Source organism: Pleurodeles waltl, chromosome 1_2 (assembly GCF_031143425.1).
Source record: "Pleurodeles waltl isolate 20211129_DDA chromosome 1_2, aPleWal1.hap1.20221129, whole genome shotgun sequence".
Classification (NCBI taxonomy): domain Eukaryota; kingdom Metazoa; phylum Chordata; class Amphibia; order Caudata; family Salamandridae; genus Pleurodeles; species Pleurodeles waltl.
The window spans coordinates 1,087,848,593-1,087,872,642 of record NC_090437.1 but is presented as its reverse complement, the minus strand read 5'-3'; the positions used below and the strand labels follow the sequence as shown (position 1 = coordinate 1,087,872,642).

At 42.7% G+C, this 24,050-nt stretch overlaps 1 protein-coding gene across 2 annotated transcripts in view; it reads left to right on the top strand.

Moving 5' to 3' along the window:
* LOC138248172 (sodium-dependent phosphate transport protein 2B-like) overlaps positions 1-23,591 on the top strand; it is a 158,737-nt gene extending 135,146 nt beyond the window's left edge. For both annotated transcript variants that reach the window (XM_069202152.1, XM_069202151.1), the window contains 3 exons: positions 15,009-15,125; positions 15,208-15,332; positions 20,503-23,591. In XM_069202152.1, the coding sequence (XP_069058253.1) occupies positions 15,009-15,125; positions 15,208-15,332; positions 20,503-21,069 (809 nt within the window). In that variant the 3' untranslated portion in view covers positions 21,070-23,591. The remainder of the gene's footprint in view (positions 1-15,008; positions 15,126-15,207; positions 15,333-20,502) is intronic.
* Positions 23,592-24,050: the final 459 nt, after the last annotated feature.

The following is a 24,050-nucleotide window of genomic DNA, read 5'->3' as shown; positions in this document are numbered from 1 at the left end:
CCGCGGTCAGAAGACCGCGGAGGGTATTATGAGTTTTTCCCTGGGCTGGCGGGCGGTCTCCAAAAGACCGCCCGCCAGCCCAGGGAAAAACTCCCTTCCCACGAGGATGTCGGCTCGTAATCGAGCCGGCGGAGTGGGAAGGTGCGACGGGTGCTACTGCACCCGTCGCGTATTTCACTGTCTGCTACGCAGACAGTGAAATACTAGCGGGCCCTCTTACGGGGGCCCCTGCAGTGCCCATGCCATTGGCATGGGCACTGCAGGGACCCCCAGGGGCCCCACGACAATCCTTACCGCCATCCTGTTCCTGGCGGGCGAGCCGCCAGGAACAGGATGGCGGTAAGGATTGTCAGAATCCCCTCGGCGGCGCAGCGAGCTGCGCCGCCTTGGAGGATTCTTAGGGGCAGTGGAAAACCGGCTGGAGACCGCCGGTTTTCCCGTTCTGACCGCGGCCAAAGCGCCGCGGTCAGAATGCCCAAGGGAGCACCGCCGGCCTGTCGGCGGTGCTCCCGCCCCCGTTGGCCCTGGCGGTTCTCTACCGCCAGGGTCATAATGAGGCCCATAGTGTCCTGGCGTATGTTGGGCAAAAAAATAGAACATGATCTACATCCTCACAAACATGATTACAAAATCCACAGGCTACTGTGGTGGATTGGTGGGACTTCCATTTGTTTGTAAACGTGTTAACTAGAAGTGTACTTGAAGTGTACCCAGCCCAAATTTTATATAAAGTGTATGAGCAATAGTAGGTTGAATCAAAGTACACTTCTTTAGCTGGAGATGGTTTGTAGACAAGGAACACTTCAATCAGTACCCCAGATTTTGCTTTATTATGATGTTCATAAATTTGTCGTATTCCAAAATGCAGCTCTAGCTCTATCCTTTGTACCAGCCCCAATGGACGAAGGATTATTCCAATATTGACTTAGTCTCAGCTCACTAAGATGAAACTTAACAAATTTGAACCAAAGTACGAGTGTGCTTTGCAGTGTATCAACATATAGCAGTAGCATAGGAGTACACTATGGCAGGCTAAATAAAGATCTGAAAAAAAAAAATCCTTTGGAGAGCAGACCTTTATTATCCAAGATGCCTCAAACCTCTGTGCCATAGAGAGCATTGACCTGTGCTTTTGTTCTGTATACCTCTATGGCAGAGGATGCAACTTTTGGGGGCAGTTGCCCTGAACCTCTTGACAATCCCCAAAGCAGAGGGTAACAGCACCTTTTTACTTTTTTCAAAATCCTGCTGTTGTTGATTCTGAACCCTAAATAGTTGGATTTACCTACCTCCTGGATGGACTCTCATTTCATCAAAAACTTCCCTCTGTGAGATTTGTGTAGATTAAATGTCATGATCTCGGTTTTAGTAGGGTTTATCTCTAGCCCACGAGTGTTACAAAATTCAGAATTTTTATTATTGAGATTTTCGAGCCCAGATGGACTTCGAGAGAGCAGGAGAGTATCATCTGAAAAAAGAAGTGCTGGGATGGAACAACCAACTAGTTTTGGACAGTCGTGGACACAATCACCTAGAAATGTGACCACATCATTGCTATAAAGTCAGAAGAGTGTCAGTGCAAGTACGTAGCCTTGTCATACCCCTTGTTGCACCAGTATGTCATCAGTTAGGTTGCCAGTTGATCCCCATCTAAGTGGTGCAATGGCATTTTCTTTGAGTTTGATAAGGGTGTCCAATAGAGTATGATCAATGCCCATACTGGCTAGAATGGACAGAAGGAGCCACCAAGGGTCCAGGTCAAAGGGTGCCCTAAGGTTCACAAAAGCCAAATATAGATGGTCCCTAGGTACCCGAAGATATTTTGCCACAATGATGTTGAAGCAAAATATTTGGTCAACTGTGCTCACCTTGGAGTGGAACCCTGCCTATAGTAGTGTTAAAATGGAGGACTCATCAATCCAATCTTGAATTCTGCCCAAGATCTGGTGACAGAAAATCTTCTGCAGGCTTTCTATAAGGCAGATGGGCTGGTAGTTATTCGGAATTCCTCTGACACTCTTTTCAGAGATTGGAACAATCTCCGTTTTTTTCCAAGATTTTGGGACTTGCCCACTTGCCAGATGTTGTTTGAGAGTGCACTTATGTAAGGACCCAAAACAAGAGGTCCAGAGCGGAATAGGTCCCCAGGGATTCTGTCTGCCCTAAGGCCTTCCCAGGGGGCATATCCTGAAGTGCTCAGAGGGTTTCTTGAAGGGTGAAACAGATTCGAGCAGTTATAGTGACATTCTCCAGATCAAATGCTGTTAACACTGGGCCATCCACTCCTATACTGTGATCATCCTAAATTGCAGAAAAGTGCTCTACCCACTGTTGAGGCTGAATTAATAGTTCTATGAGACTATTAGATCAAAGACAGCCATGTGAAATGATGTGCCAGAAAGTCTGGGAACTGTTTTTGCTGGGTGTCTCAACCAGAGCAATCCAATTTGATTCTATCCAATTCTGTTTGGTGCTTGTTATCAGCTGTTTATAGTTATAACAAGCAGCCCGTATTTCTTCATAGAATTCCTATTGTTATTCAGCCTAACAATTGTTCCAGATTTTTGACCCCAAACAGCAAAGCTCCATGGGAAGGAGCCACTAAGTGTGAGCCTCAGTGCATGATGGTTAATAATGTGTTCATGTAAGAATTTTGAAGTCCTCTGCCAAATGCCATAAGTCAAGACCCAGTCGGATCTAACCAACTCTCTTTGTGGGGAGCCACAAGCAAATGTGTTAGCACACCTTTAGATCAGACGTAAACCTCCCATTACATGCATGAGTGCCATGGTTCAGAGTTATGGTAAAGAGCTGCATGGTTACACTGGCCAGGAAAGTAGGGGTTGGCTGGAGGGATGCCTCTAGCCTCGTCTTCTAAGACAGAGGATAGTCCATTCACCTGCTCGAAGGTGGTGTTAAAGTCACCAGCTATTAAAAGTGGGAAGCTAGCTTATCTCTTGGCTAGGTATTGGGCAAGTTGATGTAGTGTAGGAGACATTATACAAATCAGTGGTTGACATTGTACAAATCAACATTGTAAACATTGCTGCCTCTCAGGAACAGAGGCAGAATATCACTGCAGTTCGTGTCAAACCTTTTTACAGTTTAGTTGGGTGCATTCTTAACCCATACTATGAGACCACCAGATGGGCACCCTGCTTTAGATGGAGTAGCTCCACATTATAATTTGTTTATCCTGGTCTGAAGACTTTCTCCACAGCCCATGTTACTTGCTAAATTATTATATGATAAGAGTTAATGAATGACGACCACTCAGGGTCCAAAAACTTGCTCTTCAAAACTATGATGTTCCACAATTGGTGGTGCCACAATTAATTAATCATTGTGCAAGGTTTGGATTTTTACATTTCAGTATGATACAGTCTCTGCTTATATATTTGGGAAAACCACCCACCCGACACGTCTGAAAATATAATGTCCTTGCACTCATTGATCCTAAAATCAGTATTTTGAGCCAGCCAGTGAAAGACTTTGTTCTTCAGCTTCTGAGTGGATCCTTCTTTGTTAGAACTTAAGTGTGGGACACTGGTCAATATAGCCACATAGAGGCAGCATTCAGGGCGAAGGTTAAGGATGTCCTGATTGGGGTGTAATTGTGGCCTCATTGTAGTTTTAGCTGCTTTGTCAAGTTTCTCTCAATTGCACCTTAAGTCACCCGCACCGAGTACCCACCTTTTATGCCAACAAGCCCCTTATTACTCACATGGGGTATGATGGGTAAGACATTATTGATACAAGAGCCAGAATAGGGTGAGAGGAGGATTGGTTGTCCTGAGGATGATCATGGGCTGCAGCTGGAGCAGAGTGCTAAGTGGTGGATACAGCAACGGCCCCAGCTATATCTTGAGTAGAGGCACTATGACACTTCATGCTGCTACGTAAATTCCATAGCTAGGAGTCCAAGTTACTAAGCCTATCCAAAATTGGAGATAGGCTGGTGGTCAATAAATCTTGACCCATCCCAAAAGATAGTCCAGGTTCAAGTTAGAAGGCGAATCTGAGCTTCCAAAATTGAGGGTTTTTGCTGAGGTAGACAGGGGTAACTGGACGGACATATTTTCAGGGGCCTTACTCATATAACATTGGCGGCCCTGGTGGTTCTCAGGGCCCTGTGTTGGGCTGCTTGTTTAGCTCTCTTTTTCCTCTTAGTGGGGGCCCATTCTCACTGATAGACAGTGAGTCAAGTATGGGCTTAATGCTGGAGGGTGGGGAAGATGGCTGTAGATTTGGAGCAACAATCTTTACAATAGGACTTATTGGAGCAGGAACAGAGGAACCCTCCATATTGCCCAGCTCTTTAGATGATCTCTGAGGCCTCTGAAGGGGCTTGCCCAACTCCCACAACTCCAGAGATAGATGCTGTTCTGCTAGGGTGATTTCCTTATCATTGACCCCTACAGCGTGTGCCAAAAAAGAGTCAAAGGTTGTACCCCTTTTTTTCTGCAGAGTGCTTCCTTCTCTCCTGGAAGCTTTTGTCACTAGCCTTCCTAGCCCTTGATGAAATAAAACACTCACCACTTGCAGCCAGAGATCGAGGGCCAAGAGGGGTGGCCCAGCCCGACCTCTTCTGGGTGATGATGAGCGCAAGACTGGCTTCCCTTGGCCTGGGATTCACCCGTATATGGTCTGGGTGCGTCCTGCACAGAGGCATTGCTGAGGGCTCATTTTAGCGTGTTTGCAGATGGCCCCACCCTAACCTGGGCTGTCACTGCAAGTGCGCATCCTGGCGTGTGTTGAGGTGGGGGAGGGGGTCCCCTGAGTCCTGGGTAGTCCGGAGGGGCCAAAGACCCCTCTACTGATTGTTTATATGTGCCACGTTTTGAGATTGCTGATGGTGCTCTTTAGTTCATCAGCAGATGGCCCTGCCCCCTCCTGGGATATCCTTGCAAGTGCGCCTCCTTGTACATGTTGAGTTAAGGGAAGGGGTCCCCTGAGGCCTGGATAGTCTGTGGGGGCCAAAGACCCCTTTTCTGATGACAGATATGTTTCACTTCATATATGTAGCCAGGCAACACATTAACACATATCTGAAATATGACAAATTCTTCTATCCACATGTGTTCTCCAGGCTTACGTCTGTTCCACTTCTCGGTCCTTTGTAAATAGTAACTGTTTTATATCACTGTACCAGCTGTAGCCTACTGCCCCATCCCATTTTACCATAAACACATAGGAGCGTACAACTCAACCTATATAAAAAAAAGCTTACACTGACCAAATCCTGAAAAAAGTAAGATCCAAGAAGATTGAGACACATTCATTAGTGCAGAAAAATGGTCATCTCAAGACCAGGCTTTAAACTAGAAAAGCAGGGTCAATGAGGAGATCCATCATGGTAGGCACACTTTTCCACGCCCCACGTAGATCCCATCACAAATCCAGGTCAGTTCCACCACCCTGAAATAGATGCTGTCATACTCATTGCATAATTCATACTGTTATTTTTCAGGGCTGGTCTCTGGCAGCTAATTCTGGACAATGGAGTTTATTATTGACAACTGAGAACACTCATTTCACCACATGGTGATGCTGTCTGTGCTATTGTGCTCTAACCAGCCTGGCCTCTTCCTCTGCTGCACTTTTCACCTCTTTTCAGCAGCCTGGCTTTTCAGCAGCACGCCCCAGACGTGAGTGTGCAGACTGTGTTTTCCCACAGTGCATGGGGTCAAGAGTGGCATGCCAACACACAAGGGCCTACTGCCTCCAATAAACTAGAGAGCTCAAGAACACTATCACTAACTCCTGACAAAAATGCATTTTGACAATCTGAAAATGAGATGAGTGGTAAAGCTGGTTCTAGCCCAGTTTTGGCCTAGATAGTACAAAGTACATTTTTATAAAGTTATTTTTTCACTAAAGGTATCAAAATAGGATTCATGTTACTAGTATTGTCCCAGGTGAAGATGCATATTAAAGATTTAAATTGTATGTGGGCCTGCTCATTCAGAATCTGCTTGTAGATATATAGCTACTCTGAGAACACACTACATTAAATTTGTAGGGTGCCACTTTTTTATGTATTAATCACTCAGCCCTGTGGACTTACAAGGCAGACAATACAGACGACTTAATAATACATACAATTAGCTTTCCCTACAAGGAAAATGCAGTTTTTCCTTTCCATGTGTTACTGCAGTACTTTTAAACTGCTGTCCATCCAGAGCAAAGGTCGTATAAATGCAAATGCAGCCCGAATATGGCATTTAATTTAATGCCATTGGTGCATGTTTTGCACACTCTATAGTGGCATTACTATGATTAGGTAAAATCAATTTCGGCATTTTTGATTTTAGAGCCAGAATACACATGTGACAAAATAACCTATGAACAGATATTATTTTCGAAGTAACTGATGAAGCAGATATGCATAGTACTTTGGCCCACATGGGTGTCTCTCTAACGTTCTCGGTCCTCGTATACTTTGCAATGCACTGATGTGATAGAAAAATCTGCTTGCCATATTCTGTCAGATGAATTTTGATGGACATCATTTGATAATAAATATTTATCCAAGCATAGGATTCATGATGATTTGTTATTTTCCCAAGTAGTATGCTTAATTTGGGCATTTTTTGCTATAACATCTTTGAGACAGGCTCTCTAGTTTCTATTTGTTTTTACGTTTGCACAAAAATGCCATATGTTCTTAAGTGGTGCATGCCTCTACATGCCAATAACAAGCAATGCTGATCCGTTAATATAAGTTTGTGCATGCTTATAATGTACTCCTCTTCTGGTGGCCATGTTCTCTAGCTTTGGGGAATTCATTTTATTTAAATTCAGCTTTTCTGCTTCTAAAGTATAGTGGATTTGTCGGGATGAGGTGTTTAATTCACGATACCTCCCACCACAATTGGTGACAATCTATCCATTGTGACAGAAGTGTTCCTTCACCAAACAGACAGACAGGAGAATGATCTCACTGCAAGACCTGAGTTGAGGCCTTAGGCGACCTAAAATATGTTCTTCGTGGAAAAACACTTCCCCTGGGAACATTCGAGTTAACTATAGGTTTATTCCCATCCCACCATAAAAGCATACTAACTCCTGCTGGAGACGCTCTGTGTTTACTCTTGTTGGAGATGCTCCATACTAACTCTTGCTGGAGATGTCCCATATCCTCTGATAAAACATGTCCAGTCTTTTCACTTTTTACCCCTTGGTTTGAGGCCTGCCATCCTCATTCAAGCACTGTATGTACTGCTTAAAATAACATGAGATTCTCTCACAGTGCAACCCCTATTGTGTCGTCTTGCTCTGCCAGGTTCACTACGATGGTACTGCGAGATGTGTAACGGTTATTCTCTATTAAATTAGCTATATATTGTACAGGAATTTCATGCACCCTTTAGATTGATATAGAGTATTTGAATACACGTTTCATGATAATTGCTCCTCTCTCCCAGCAACGTATTTGACCTAGAAAGCTTCAAAATAAGTTGTTAGCTGTTGGTTACATACTTCAAAGAAGTAAATAAAAACCCAACCCTCTCACATTTAATGGGGGAAACTACAATTTTTTTTTAAACCTAAGTGGAGTTTCTCCTGAAACATACAGTTTTTAAATGGTTTACAGATATCTGTTTTACTTTTTGAGATATGGTCATTTACTAATTCATATATTTTCAGCCAGGGTCCTACTCAGTAATAACTGTATATTTGTGGCTAGGCAGAATGCCAACGACCTTATGTTAATGCCCCTCAGTATGGACAGAATGGTAAAATAAGGAGGAATAATCATTAAGGCAGTATAACTCTGGTGAAACTCACCTATTGACTTAAAAAGTGTGACTAGGCCATTTTGCCTTAAGGGAAATATGGAATGGTGTGGGGCTAGTTTCTATTACAATGATGTAGGCAATGCTATTTTTTGTTTGAGAGGTATTTTTCAATTTACAAAGCATGCCTCTATTTTTCTGAGAAGTGTTCTTTCCTGAAGAGATGAAGAATTCTTGCACGCTGGTTCCTTTTTTGATTTGTTTCCATAAGCATTCTGATAAAATACTAGTGGCTGGTAACTCAACCTATGAGAGAACAATTCTCACACTGTTTCTACCCAGATATTGTGGCACTTTCTTTGTTTTAGGGATATATTTATGTTGGAAGATTTTGAAAAATGGCAAACGAAAGCCTTAGCCAGGTATCTCTCACTAGACTCTCTAAGCCTCTAAACTCATCTTCAGGTATCTGATGTCCAGCCATTTCCTATTGGAATAGAAACTGAATCTGTGCCTTCCCCCCTTGGCTGCCTCTATGGAGAAAGGAGTCATGCTATCTGTTGGACTTTTTTTGCTTATGCAGGGTCATCCCCAATCTTTTTGCCTCCTGCCTCCTATTTTTTCTGACCTGTTGCTGTTGGCTTTTGAACTCTGAGCACTTTACCACTGCTAACCAGTGCTAAAGTGCATATGCTTTCTGTGTAAATTGTATGTAATTGGTTTATCCATGATTGGCTAGTAAGTCCCTAGTAAAGTGCACTAGAGGTGCCAGGGCCTGTAAATCAAATGCTACTAGTGGGCCTGCAGCACTGGTTGTGCCACCCACATAAGTAGCTCTGTAATCATGTCTCAGACCTGCCATTGGAGTGTCTGTGTGTGCAGTTTTAACTGTAAATTCGACTTGGCAAGTGTGCCCACATTTGCCAGGCCTAAACCTTCCCTTTTCTTACATGTAAGGCACCCCTAAGGTAGGCCCTAGGTAGCCCCAAGGACAGGGTGCAGAGTATGGTTAAGGTAGGACATATAGTAATGTGTTTTATATGTCCTGACAGTGAAATATCGCTAAATTTGTTTTTCACTGTTGCAAGGCCTGTCCCTCTCATAGGTTAACATGGGGGCTACCTTTAAATCTGATTAAAGTGTAGATTCCCTTTGGGAGCGGATGGACATGTGGAGTTTGTGGTCTCTGAGCTCACAATTTAAAAATACATCTTTTAGTAAAGTTGATTTTAAGATTGTGTGTTTGAAAATGCCACTTTTAGAAAGTGAGCATTTTCTTGCTTATACCATTTCTGTGACTCTGCCTGTTTGTGGATTCCCTGTCTGGGTCAGTTTGACAGTTGGGCTGGTTGCACCTCGCACTAGACAGTGACAAAAAGGGAGCTGGGGTGTAGTCTGCATTTCCTGATGAGCAATCTGTGCTAGGAGGGAGGGGAGGAGTGGTCACTTACACATGAAAGGGCTGTGCCTGTCCTCACACAATGACGTCTCTGACCCCCTGGTGGGTGTCTGGGCCTGGCCTGGGAAGGGCAGGATTTCACATTCAAAAGAGACTTTACTTTGAAGTAGGCCTACTTCAAAGGAAAAATTGGGTATAAGAAAGGCACCCAAAACCACAGACTTTAGAACACTTCTGGAAACAAGACGAACCTCTGCCTGGAGAAGAGCTGAAGAGATGAGGAGAATTGTTGCCCAGCCTGTGACTGTGCTTTGTTGAGCTATCCTGCAGTTGCTGCTTCTGCCAGAGTAAGAGGGCAAAGACTGGTCTTTGTGTGCCTTCCATCTTGTGAAGAAATCTCCGAGGGCTTGATTTAGAGCTTGCCTTCTGTTGTTTGAAGTCTCAGGGACAGCAAAGACTTCTTTCTGCCAGCACCTGGAGTCTCTGGAGAGACTTCTGCTCTGACAAGTGGTGCCCTATCCAGTCCCTGTGCCCTTGAAAGGAAAGCTGGTGGAAATCCAAGGAAATCGACTTTGGACGACTTCGGACCAACGCCTCTGCTGAATCCGGTGACGCCGCCTGCAACCGACTCCGTGATCTTCGCTGGAACGCGACGACCTTCGCAGGCCCGACGCCGCTGCAGCCCCACTGAAGTCCGTGACTCCGTGGAAGTCGCCGCACCACGTCGTGACCGACGCCGCTCGAAGTACACGGATTCAACGTTTCGCACAGACGCCGCGATCCTCGACTTCGCGCATCAACTTGTTTTCACTCTTCACTAAAAGTACTGTACTTGGGGGTCTACGTAACTCCGTGTCCGGCGCCGCCGGTGTCAGCTTGTTGGGAACGACTCCGTCATGACGCCGTGTTAACACCTCATCAAAGCATTTTTTGTTTCTAAACGCTATTTTTGAGTGTAATCTTTAAAAATTCATAACTTGACTTGTGTATGTTGGATTTTTTTTCGTTTTGGTCTTGTTTTGTTTAGATAAATATTTCCTATTTTTCTAAACTGGTGTTGTGTTATTTTCTAGTGTTTTCATTAAGTTACTGTGTGTGTTGGTACAAATACTTTACACCTAGCACTCTGAAGTTAAGCCTTTTGCTCTGCCAAGCTACCAAGGGGGTAAGCAGGAGTTAGCTGAGGGTGATTCTCTTTTACCCTGACTAGAGTGAGGGTCCTTGCTTGATCAGGGGGTAACCTGACTGTCAACCAAAGACCCCATTTCTAACACTATCTCTGGGATTCTTAACTTCAAAGAAATTCCTTGCAGGGTTCCTCTTGTTTGCATATGACAAAAGATAGGACATGTGTTTGTATCCTTAAGTTATACATATTTCCTCCCTTCCCCTGAGGATTCTCTGCTAAGCACAGGGTTGGGATGCCTATCTGGGTCCAATCATTTCAATCAAGATATTTTATCTTCCCAATGTCCTTCCTATATCAGGGGCTCATGAGTCTGAATTCTGAGCACTAATGTTGCTGAAAGTTTACATCTAAACCAGTGCTTTGAAGTCGGATAGCTATGGGAAGTCTTAGCGGACTGCTACGCCTCAGCAGACTGCCACACCAGATAGACTAGTTTAGTGAAAGGCGAACTTAACAGCATTTAAGAAAATCGTTCCTGGATAAAAAGTATTACATTTTCAAAATAATTTCTTAGTCCAAATTGTGAATATGGATCTTTAAAACACTGTGAAGGCTCTTCCAGTACAAAGCTGTTTTGGGCCTATGTAGAAAAAGAACCTTAGTGTCTCTGAAGCATAACTTCAGGGCTGGCTCCAGGGCCATGAGGCTAGTGCAGCTGCACCTGGCGCTGACTTTGGTGGGGGGAGGCACTGTGTTTAAAAATAACATGAGTTTAAAAGCAGGTGAACTTCCTTGCGTGTCCAACATCAATCAGGCAACAATAAAAATGTCAAGCTAACTCTGGCGATTAATTACATATATACATATATGTATTGTTAGAAATTGGGTTTCTGGTTGGCTAGAGTAAGCACCTCAGCCAGGCAGAACCTACCCACTCTAGCCAGGGCAACACCAGATTATATGAAAATATACTGTATTGTACACAACGCAATTATTAGAAAAACCTCACAAATCAGTACTATCCTGCTACCTTAGCAGTTGTCAGAACGTTACACATTAGTTACTCTGCAAACTAGCAGTAGTCACACATAACACACAGGTTACTCAGTATTCTGCAACATAAGCAGTAGTCAGGAAACACTTTATTACACTTGTCATAAGAATATCATAAAAAGCCCATAGTAGGAACATTAGAAAACATATGGCAAGTTAGGAAAAACATAGTAGCAAGTCATGTCCATAAAAGGAACATTTGCACCCATATGTAAAAGCATCATCAAGCAGGCAGGTAACATAAATCAATCAGCGAAAGTCTTTAGACAGAACTCGGATTGTAAATACATTAGTCCTTTTAAGTGTACCTGGTTTGATGAAGGCACCGCCAGTGCCTAGGAGAACAAAGAAGGGGCCCCCCGGCGCTCTTCTGTGCAATGTGGGGGCCTCCCTGGCAATTGTGGGTGAGGGGGGGGTGGCACGCACCCCCTCTATACTCCTAACAAGCTCCTCCTGGGGCCCACAATCACTGGGGGCCCCCCGGGCCTCCACCGGCCCTCCCGAGGGGGGCGGCACAAGCCAGGAAGAATGCAAGGAGTAGGGGGGTGCCATGCACCCTCTCTGCTTCAAGGGTGGGCCCCTCCAGGGACCTGCAAACGCTGTAGGCCCCCCCCTGGGCCTTAACTGGCCATCCACGGAGGGGGGAGCCAAAAGATCAGTACTGGCCCACACAAGGGACCGGCGGCGTGGGGGGCCTCTGGTGAGGCCTCTGCCCCGCCAGCGGTCACAGGGAAGCAGGGCGGCCTCGTTGGGGCCGGAGGGAACCTCCGATGAGGTTTCTTTCCCCCCGCCCGGCTTCCAGCTTTACGTGCGGCCCGCCCGGGCATCGAGGAAGAGACAGGCACTAAAGTCAGTGCCTGACAGTGCCCCGAGGGCGCTCCACGGAACGCGCTTCTCTCCGGGGGCACGACAGGAGCACTTGTGCTCCAAGTTTGTGGATAAGGATGCTTCGGGTGCCCCGGGGGCATAAGGAGGAGCGCGCCGGCTCCTCTCTTTCTCTGCAAGTGCCCTGGGGCTTAAATACAGCGTGTTCTGACGCGCTTTAGTAATTCACGAGGCCCGGCTGCGGCGGTGATTTTCAGCGTCGGGAAAGTGCTTCCACAGCGCTATAAAAATGACTCCACAGCCCTCACTAGGCACTAGGCAATTTAAGAGAAAGCGCTCCTCATGCGCTTGAAAACAGGTGGTTGCAGTGTTCAGGGGCCACAGCACCCTGCCCCTGGGGGGACAACAGTGAAGAGAAAAAGGAGCAGAGGTGGCAGAGCCCAGCAGCAGGCCAGCCAAGGAGAACGCAGGCAGTTCCTCAAAGTGACCAAGCAGGTCACAGGTCAGCACAGAAGCAGCAGTCAATGGCGGTTCCTGGTGAGTCCCTCCAGAAGCATTATGTCCAGTTCCAGGTAGTTCAAAGAGTCTCCAAATTGTGGGGAAAATTCCCCTGTACTTATACTCAGTCCTTACAATGGTTTGCAATGGCAGGGAGAGGAGGTTCCAGCCAGTTGCAACTGGTTCTGGGAGTACCCCCTCTCTCCTTTCAGCACAGGCTCCAAACATCAGGGGGGGGGTTAACGACCCTATTGTGTGAGGCCAGGGCACAGCCTTTACAAATGTAGGTGTTCCCCCCTCTCCCTTCTCTCAGCCCAGGAAGACTATTCAGTATGCATATGCACCTCTGTGACACCTCCACCCTCCCTGTGTTCAGGCTGTCTGAAAAGCCCCAACTGTCACTCTGCCCAGACGTGGATTGGAGTCAAGCTGCAAAACACCAGAGTCATAAGCACAGATAAATGCACACTTTCTAGAAGTGGCATTTCTGTAATAGTAATAAAAAAATACACCTACACCAGTAAGCAGCATTTATTATGACCATCACAACTATACCAAATACTCCTACGCCACCCCACATAAATCAGACAATACCTCTTACACAGAAGGCAGGGCATTTCTAATGTAATCCTATGAGAAGGCAGCACTCACAGCGGTGAGACACCAAGTTAGGCTGTTTGTCACTACCAGGACAGGCCAAGCAACCTTGCACATGTCCTGCCTTCTACATACATGGCACCCTTCCCATAGGGCTAGCCAGGGCGTACCTTAGGGGTGACTTACATGTAGTAAAAGGGGAGTTCTGGGCCTTGCAAGTAAATTTAGATGCCAGGTCCCTGTGGCAGAAAACTGCGCACACAGGCCCTGTGCTAGCAGGCCTGGGACAGGTTTGAAAGTCTACTTCAGTGGGTGGCGCAAGCAGCGCTGCAGGCCCACTAGTAGTATTTAATTTACATGCCCTGGGTATAGAGATACCACTGTACAAGGTACTTACATGTAAATTAAATATGCCAATTAGGTATAAGACAATCATACCAACTTTAGATGGGAGAGCACCTACACTTTAGCACTGGTCAGCAGTGATAAAGTGCTCAGAGTCCTAGAGCCAACAGCGAGAGGTCAGAAAAACCAGGAGGAAGTAGGCAAAAAGACTGGGGATGACCCTGCCTCAGGAAAAAGGTCCAACAGGAATGTGTGTTGGGACGTCATGTTATGTTTTATTGTAGAAATGTTTTATAGGGATTATGGTAACGGGAAAGGAATGTCAGCTAACAATGTTAAGAGAGAAGAATATGGAATGCGGGGAGAACTGCAGCTGAGCTGGGAGGTAGAGTAAGCCAGTCAGTACTAATGCGGGTGTCCTGTTGGTCCACGTTAGGTTTAATAAATACCTGAAATACAGGGAATAAATATGGGCCTACCACAAAGAACATGGACCATGCAGATCACCAATTTGAGTGAACTGTGAGCTGCGCTATAATATTAAATATATATTCAAATTCATATTTATTTGGGCTATTTTCTTTATTTTTAAGGTTCCATGAATTTCAAATGTATCACCTTTTCTTGAAACTGTCTGTTGGTGTGTTTTTCCTCTACCTTATAAATTTGTGCATTTTTTCTGTTATTTATCTTATTTGTTTTAAGAAATATTAGTTGTTATCTAGAACTTTGTGTCTGCTACAAAGAACATGAACTATGCAGATCACAGAACTGATTGGACTATGAGTTGCACTATAAAAAATGAAATGTATGTCAGAGAGGGGCTATGGAGAGCTGAGGTCATCATGGAGGGTGATAGTGAGGGAGTTCGTGGAGAAGGAGGTCATGGGAGTGGAGGTGCCAAAAAAGACTGTTGCACTGGGCACCACCAGCACTAGATCAGGCCCTGCATACCTTCCATAGACGGCAGAGTCTACACTTTTAACCTAGTGACCGTGCATCCAACAATGGCTGAACAAAAAAACACAAAGGGCTTGTAAATGATGTCCCTCGAGTCTTAGCTTACCTTTCAGTGACACCTGTTACCATAAACAGTTGGCCCTTGATTTGTTAGGCGCCAGTGTTTTTAAGAGGATACAATTGTACATTGAATGGATAACATAAGACAATGTCAGGGATCTGGTTGGGTAAAATGAATTGCAGAAAAAGGTGAAAAGGGAGCCTGAGGCAAGGTGAGAAGTAATGGATGATACAGCAGGTTTGTAAATACGGTATCTAGAAATTCTAAAATAAATAGCAGTTAATATAGGATTATAATTATAATTACAAATGTGAATAGCACAAACAGACTTCAGTGGTCATATGTATGTCTGAAACGTTTGCTAGTAATATTCTAATAATAACTTATTTGTTTTTATTTCAGATTTTCCATTCCCTTTTGCCTGGGTCACCGGATACTTGGCCATTTTAGTTGGTGCTGGAATGACCTTTATTGTTCAAAGCAGTTCTGTTTTTACATCTGCTATTACACCTCTGGTTGGTAAGTCTTTTCCATTTGCTGTAAAGAATCGGTAAGCCAAAACTTCAAATCAAAGATTAACTATTCCTTTTGTCTTTGACAGGTATTGGAGTCATAAGCATTGAGCGCGCGTATCCCTTGACACTGGGTTCTAACATTGGCACAACAACAACAGCTATCCTCGCGGCACTAGCAAGTCCAAGTGAGAGTTTAGCGAACTCACTGCAGGTTAGTTATTTTTTAAACTGCTTTGTTTGAAGAGGCCATGGGGTAAAAGACCCAGTCATGCAGCAACAGGGACCAATGGAGCATGTGTTAATATGGAATACGTGAGAGCTGTTGAATATAGGGTGAGGGGGACTTTTCAGCTCTATGAGGCCTTCTACCATTCAATAATGTTATTAGGTGATGTTTTGAGGTTCTGGTGAACCCTGAGATCCCCATTTGCATATTCTGCCTACCCACCTCTTCCCGTGATGGCTGCCTTCTATGATTAACTGAAGCAGAAGCTGGTGCAGAGTGCAATTAATTACTGTCTGTGCCTGAGAGGCATAGGGAAGCCTGCAAACCTTTAACAAAGAGCCACTAGAAGTATAAAATATGCTATGGCCTCATAGCCATACCTCCCGTACACAGTGATCCGGTGGTCGCTGTCACTAAAAGCAAGATGCAGCAGCCGCCCTCTGTTCACATCTCTTACTGTCCCAGTATGATACAGTGAAGTCTCTTCTGCCCAGGCTAGAGAGCTGTAATGATGACACCAATCAGTTATTACCACATTCCTAGCACACTCGCTGTTTGAAGAGAAACAAGCGGTCTCACCTGAATCAATTGAAACAAGCATTGGCAAAGCCAATAGGTCTAGTGTCGTCTGCCAGCCTTTTGGCAATTCATGGTTTGTTTTGCTTTGGTTTTTGCAAAACTTTATTGTTCAGGAAGCTGTCAAGTGTCTGTCAATCTAAAAAAAAAAAAATTGACTAAAGGTAAAAATGTTTTTGGTCTCAAAAAGCACTCGGTACGATAGTACTCTGTGGCACTGAAGGGAGCTACTTTGTGTTTGGATATGCTCATTGTGAACGGGTAGCATCCTGTAAGTCACAGTGAAGTCAGCCAGTGGCTGAAGTACATTGATACTGTGCCCCTTGGTGCACTCTTGAGTGGATGGAAGAAAACTGTGAATGACACAACCACAAACAAATGAATGATGTGTGTCAGAAAACCCCTATAAGTAACTATGCCATACACATATATCCAGTAAAATCAAAAGGTCTTGGATAACACAGACCTAAAAAAGCCAATTATTAAGCAATTGGCTGCCAGCTTCTTGACTTAAAGAGAGAAAGGAAAAAGAAAGAAGGTAAGAAAGAAAGCAATGAGGCAACAAAGAAAGTAGGCAACATAAACAGAAAGCAGGAAAGAAGAAGAGAGAGCAAGAAGGAACGAAGGAAAGAAGGAAGAAAAAAAGAGAAAGGAAGGAAAGGAAAAGAAGAAAGGAACAAAGTAAGGAAAGAAAGAAGGAAAGAAAGTGAAAGAAGGAAATAAGAAAGAAGGCAAGAATGATAGAGAGAAAGAATGGAAGATGGCAAGAAAGATGGAACAAAAGAAGGAAAGAAGGAAGGAAGGAAAGACGGAAGGAAGGAATGATGGAAAGAAAGAAACAAAGAAGGAAAGATGGAAAAAAGAAAAAAGAAAGAAAAAGAAACAAAGAAAGGAAAGAACAAAGGAAAGAAGGAAAATGGAACAAAAGAAGGAACAAAGAAAAGAAAGCAACTAAGAAAGGAGGAACAATGGAAAAAGCAAGAAAGAAGGAAGGATGAAAAGAAGGAAGAAAAGATGGTACGAAAGAAGGAACAAAAAAGAAAAGAAGAAATGAAACAAAGAAATGCAGTAACAAAATAATGAACGAATTAAGGGAAGATGGAACGAAGGAAAGAAAAAAGAAAGGAACAAAATGAGGAAGTGAAGAAGGAAAGAAAGTAAGAAAGAAGCGAATGACAAGAAAGAGGAAAGAAAGCAAGAAACTTATAATGGAAGAAAGAAGGAAAATTAAAAGAAGCAAAGAAACAAAGAAGGAAGAAAGAAATAAAAAAACAAATTAAAAACAATAAAGGCTGATTTTCCTACTGGGTAAAGTTTAATAAAGAACCATTAATAAATGTTGGTGCAGAAAAATCAAGTTATGAATCCACATGTATAATATTGAAACTTTCGTTTGTGTACTGCATGCATGGTAAAAAGATAATAACAATATAGAACAGTTTCAAATGGATGCAATCTGTTATGCTGCAATATACAAGCTGCCAGATAAACAAAGAGCATTTCAAAAAGAATTTACAATAACATTGGCAGGAGGTAGGAATTGATCAAGGGGAATGTGGCCCGGGTTCTCATCCACTAGAAAGGGTCCTGGTATCACCTCAGGCTCTAAACGCAAGGGCAACACTAAAGTAATTATAAAGTAAAAACAAAAACCTTGGCACTAAAGGGAACTACTTGTATGCAGATGTGTCACTGTGAAAGAGCAAAATGCAGTTACTCAAAGTGAAGGTAGTCAGTTGCTGAAGTAGGCTGAACCGTTGTCCCATGCTGTCTGCATTAATGGGTGGAAGCAAAATGTGAATAACGCAACAACAGACCAACAGATGAGAGCTGGCTAAAAACTCTATTAGGTATATATATTATGCATATATTCTTAAAGATCCAAAATATATAGAATCCAAAAGATCTTGGGTAACCCCAAACCTATAAAATAGGCCACTATTTAGGGTTTTCAGCATGACCTAGCAAGCTGCTGAATGGTTGGCCATATGTAATGAATCTCCACATTAGATGTGCTTTTAGAGAGCAATAGCTTTTTTGCAACTGAACATCAGATGTCTTAGAGTGATGGTCTGCTGTGGTATCTTTTTATGCGTGGAAGAAGAATTCTATTGAGCAATAAATTAGATGTGAAATCCAGTGCAAAGGATTGACATAAAATACTGATTTTCTCAAAAATTGAAAATTAACTGAATCAATTTCCCCTTGTTTACTAGCAGCAATTGTGCTGATTTGTGAGCAATGTGTTCTGTGTGAAGAGAATATTCATGATGTCCTGTTATGGTGTGCAGTCTTGTACTATGCTGTCTAGTGCTGAGCTGTGCTATGCTACGTTGGTTGATTGTAATGCACATACTTTCCAAAACTGAGGCCCATATTTATACTTTTTAGCGCCGCATTTGCGCTGCTTTTTGACCCAAAAGCGGCGCAGACTTACAAAATACAATTGTATTTTGTAAGTTTGCGCCACTTTTGCGTCAAAAAATGATGCAAATGTGGCACTAAAAAAGTATAAATATGGGCCTGAATCTTTTCTAGGCACAGATGTCAGGATGAGATCCATGGGCAAACGGGGAGGTGGTAGGCTGGAAGGGAAAAAGGAGGTTGATAGATAAATAAGGGTCTGTCAGTGAGCTAGAAGCAAGAAAAGACAGTCAGAGAGAGACTTAAAAAAGAGATCTCAGGGAAGAGGTTCACAGTTAACTCTGTCCCACCACCTACTGCCCTACATAATTGGAAGAAGCAGCTTCTTGCTCCCTTGATTTAAAAATAAAACATTAGAATTCAAAAACGTGTTTTTCAAAAAGTAGCGCTAAGATATGACTCAAGTGTCTCTACCACTAGATCTGTATGTAAATTGTACAGACACACATTACTTCCTCCTTGATCCTACCCTTGATATCCTGTACATCATGATAGCTCTGCTGTTTTAAATGGGGAGAGATACCTTGACACCAGCTCCCGTGCACATTCCTTTTATACCATCACTTTCGCAGTAAGTTACAGCCCCTAATACTCTACCACTCAAATAATCTAACACTAACCCAAACCCTTCACCTAACCAAACCTTAACCCCACCTGTTAACTCAGTGCAGACCTAACAATAAGCCTTACTCCAACCCTAACAATAACACTTTCCCTAACACCAGCCCTTGTTTTATACCAATCTTAGCACTAATATTTACACCCATCCTAATGTTAAAGTGCACACCGTGCCTTACATCATCCATCATGGATACCTTATCCTAACCCTAACCATAACCCAGCCTAAACCTAATCTAAATTTCTCTGCAACCCATAAGGGTTTTTTCACCTTGTTTGCTAGTTTGTAAATTCTACTTTTTGTAGTCCAATCTTCTTTTTTTCTTTTACTTTTTCCCTTTATTTTCTGTTACTCTGCCTTTTCATTTTCATTCAAAACCCTCTCTAATCTATTCATAAATGTATCTGAAGTGTCCAAAAATTGTGGAGAGAGTAAAGGAAGCGATATCGGGGAATACAAAATCTGCTTCTGAGGCTATTGTGTGTGTTTTTTAAAGAGGGCAACCGATGTTACAGATCCACTGGAAGCTGTAACCACGATTGAGAACAATGATCTAGCAGTACATTTAAGCCGTGAGTGTGGATACCTTCTAAGTGCATATGCCTCATACTTTTGTATTGATGCAAACACTACTGGCCAGATTTACAAAGACATTTGTGCTTCTAAACACTTGCAAATCGCCTCAATTACAAGAGCAAATGCACCTTTAAAGTCCAATGATTTTGGACTTGCAGAGTACTTTACTCACATGTACTATTACTATAGTGCGACATCATAGTGAGGAGTAGATATTCCATGGCTGGGATATTCTGAGAAATTAAAAAAACGTTCTAAGACTAGTGAGTTTGTGGAGGTCAGAAATGTACTCTTGTCAAGGGTAACAGTAAATACTGTTCAGAGTGTGAATGGGCGAGAGCACATAACATTTAGTAGGGCTGTAGAGAAAGGAGTTTCTATATAGCTCAAGAAATTCTCCCAGTGAATAAACGAAAAAATTACGAATACACTTAAGCGTGACACTTCCGCATGCACTAATGGGTTTTTCCTTTGGGAAATGTATTTCGCTGAGGAGAAAAAGAAAGAAAACAACAATTTAAGTGCAGTGGTATCGCTATTTTTGCATGCACAATTGCGCTTTATGTGAAATTGCAACTGCAGAACAGCCTTTGCATGGACATATTTGGGAGTGCACAAACTTTTCTAGATGTGCACGCCTGAAAATGTGTCCCCCTGAACGGGTATCGAGTTCAATTTTTTTCAAAGAACAACCCCCTTTGATATCTGTCATGAAATACACACAGAGAGCTTGCATCCATTTTTCGCCCAAACAAATATGAATTATTCAAGGTATACTTCACTAAACTACTCCGGATTGACAGTTGCTGAAACTCTCACTGCACACAGATAACTCTGGTCAAAGTCAAAAACTGAATAACATTCTAACACATTTCACACATTTCAATGCCACCCTAAGCAAAAAGAGGTACAATTCCTCGATTTACCACATGATAACCTCTGTGTTTCTTTTCCTTTCAGATTGCACTATGCCACTTCTTTTTCAATATTTCTGGGATTCTTCTCTGGTACCTGATCCCATTCACGCGCCTGCCCATCCGCCTTGCCAAGGGGCTGGGAAACATGACAGCGAGTTACAGGTGGTTTGCTGTTGTGTATCTTGTCTTCTGTTTTTTCCTCATCCCTTTAATCGTCTTTGGACTCTCAATAGCAGGTTGGCGAGTCCTTGTGGGGGTATGTGTGCCCATCGTGCTCCTCATCATCACAGCAGTTGTAATCAACGTGATGCAGAAGAAGTGCCCTAGAGTGCTGCCGCCCTTCTTGAAAACCTGGGACTTCCTCCCCAAGTGGATGCACTCTCTGGAGCCCTGGGACAGGCGCATATCCCAAATGACATTGTTCTGTAGACAGCACTGCTGCTGTAAGTGCTGCAAATGCTGCAAATGCTGCAAACAACCCGAGGCTGAAGCACCGACCAAGGAAAACTCGCCCCGACCTCTAGAAGTTTATGAAAATACTGTGACGATTAATGATGAACTACCCAGTGAGAGGCATGTGCAACCAAATGAGCTCAAAACCATCTTCTAGAGACACTAGTGCCTGGCCTCACAAACCTTCTCTCAGGATGAACTCGCATTCTGTTTGGATGTGCCTGAATTTATGTATTTTTTATCAATGAAACAATCCAAGATTAAAGCAAATTTGGAAGGGACGCAGGTGCTGAAAGCCGCTTGCTGAAACGGCACTCTAAAGTTTTGCCTGAATTAGGAAGCAAAATTAGTTAATTGGGCAAGATCCTACCTCCCTCTTCAAGGAAAGGCTGGTGAGACAGACATTTCTGCAGATACTTTAGACAAACAATCAAGAGCAACTATTAAGGGAAAATGAATGAATGTGGAATGGTCTCAAGCAACACACACAAGCTGTCCAGTGAGTGCAAGGATGGCCGGATCCTGCTAACCGATCAATGCTCCTCTTTCTTGTCAGCTGAATCTCTCCCAGTCATTTAAGCTCACTGATTGGCGGCATAACTGGCATAACCCTTGAGCACCTATCCTAATGTTTACTGCAGTCAAGATTCGCCTCGAGTCAAGTACGAAGTCCATAAAGTATTGTATATATATATATTGAAAGGTGATGGAAATTAGCTGGCGGGCTGTAAATAAGTGACTAGGTTTCCCATTTACCATAAAAGGCAGCACAAGTTGATGCTTGATACTAATGCAGATTTAAATATTGTAAATATCCTGTATGTAGTATTTGGCAATATTGAAATGAGACTTTATGTACTGTGTACATATGAACGATGTTCAGCATATTTTCACATTACAATAATGTATGGGCATGTGCTGCAGTTTGTAACAAGAGATACATTTTTTTTTTTTTTCTTTTTTGCTTAAACCAATGCCACGAGGCTGAGCGTCGGTAAATCCAGACCTGTACATTTTATTGAATGTGGAGGTATTTCTTTCCTTTTTCGTATAGCAGTAAAATGCTACTTTCTTTTCAAGATACCACAGATAAAAACACAGAGATTTATGATAAAAATTAAGACTGATAAAAATAAGTAGCTTATCTTTTCATTGACAAAGAGATGAGCAGAGATTCTTGAGTCTGACTTTGGTGTCAGATCTCAAATTCCCTCCTACTGTGGAATACAGATTACAGATCTTCGAAGTATCCTTCCAGCAGTATCCTGTAAATGTTCAATGAAGTAATGTTTATATATTCTGTTTCCCTACAAAACATAGAAGAATCAGTAGTAGTTTTCATGAACTTGCTAAAAAATCTTGCCATAACAAAAGTTCCATCCCATCCAAAGTATAATTATGTATGTATTTAACAATTTGAGGCACTGAAGAAAGAAAATATTCAACATTTTGTATTGGTACATTAGCAGAACTTATATGCTTAACTACAATCCATACAGTTTGTATTTATGTATTGTTGTTTTACTGTACAGCACAATTAGGTACAATTAGAATGTTTGTATAGAGATCTTGCTTATTATTTTAAGTTATATGCAGGAAAACTATTATGTCTAAAAGTTGTATAAAATGCAGAAACACTGGATAATAAAAGTATGTAATCTTTTTCTACCTATAATGTATGTAATGGTTACCTACACAAATTATGAATCTGTATACAATTTATAATACATTTTTCAATTTGATACCTTGGTAGACTGTTATAAATAGATTGGCGACCAATGAGAGAATGTGACATAAAGAAAACGTTGAAAGTATAAAAAAATATTTTTTTTAACGAGGATGAATATATGTACTTTGTAGTAGGGCAATACAGGTAAACAGTTCTCGGGAGGATCATGAAAGATCACACGAAGTGTAATGGGTTCTGTTTAAATATTTATCCATTTTAAATGTTCTGCAATTAACACCTTCATAAGAACCAAGTCTTGCTAAACGACCTTTTTGCACCGTCTAGAGTGACTTGTGGTGCCAGCAATAGCCCAAAAGAAAGAAAAAAGGACGATGGTGAGAGTCAAAGTTTGGTCACCATAAAGGGCCTTATTTAGAGGTTTATGATAAATTGTCGACAAAAAGGTTTTTTTGACATCCACATCTAGCTCCGAGGCCCTTGAACGTTAGTGGATAATACCTGTATGGTAACTTTGCAACGAATATAATTTCGTTCGAATTTAGGAAAGTGTTTCCAATTCACCCATCGATATACTGTAGTGTATTTTTCCAAACATATTCCTTTAGGTCATTAAATAAGTTACCTTACGTAGACTTTGGTAAGTAAAGTGACACATGGCAGACGCATAAATCACCCAGTCAGTATTGCCTTGGGGATATTGATTGATGGCCTTGAATGGCTCTAGATAGAGGATAATCTTTCGAATGGAAAAGGGACAAAGTTACTTGTGAAATCATAAGCTAGGTCAAGATTGTTGCTCGAGGTTGGAAAGCTGTCCTTCAGACCTGCCTGTTGAACAGTCAATGTGACAATATGTTTCTGAAACAAATACCATGACTACTTAATAACTGAAAAATAAAAGGCCCCCGAAGTGCGCTACTTATTGGTCTAACTAATGAGCCTAACTTCCCCCCTCCAAAACATGAGTGCTCACTGGAGCTGAAGACACATTAGGTACAAATATTTTATTTACTTTAGACACAGAAATGGCTCTGTGTTTACAGACTATTTGTCAAGGTTCTTCCATTAAAACTTCATGGAGAGTTTATTAAAATGGATTCATCATGTTGCTTTATGGTTTGAAGTGTATTGGGAGGGGTGTCAGTATGGTAGAGATCTATGCCTTACCAGAAGCCGTATTCACTTTCACCACTGTCACTTGAGTTTGCTTGATAATTGCAATCATTGTACATATGGCTTTTAGGGAGCTTATGAAGTAATGCTCATCCTGATGTGTGTCAGTACTTGGGAGTATGCAGTTGCAACTCACACTAATGGAGAGGGGCAGGGCGGCGCGCGCGCGTGCTGGGGGGATAATTAAGTTAAAGAAAAATTTTACAAAAAATTAAAAACACTTACCACCGCTCCCATGCCACTCCTCTGCTCCTCCGTCTCGCTGGGGAGGCAGG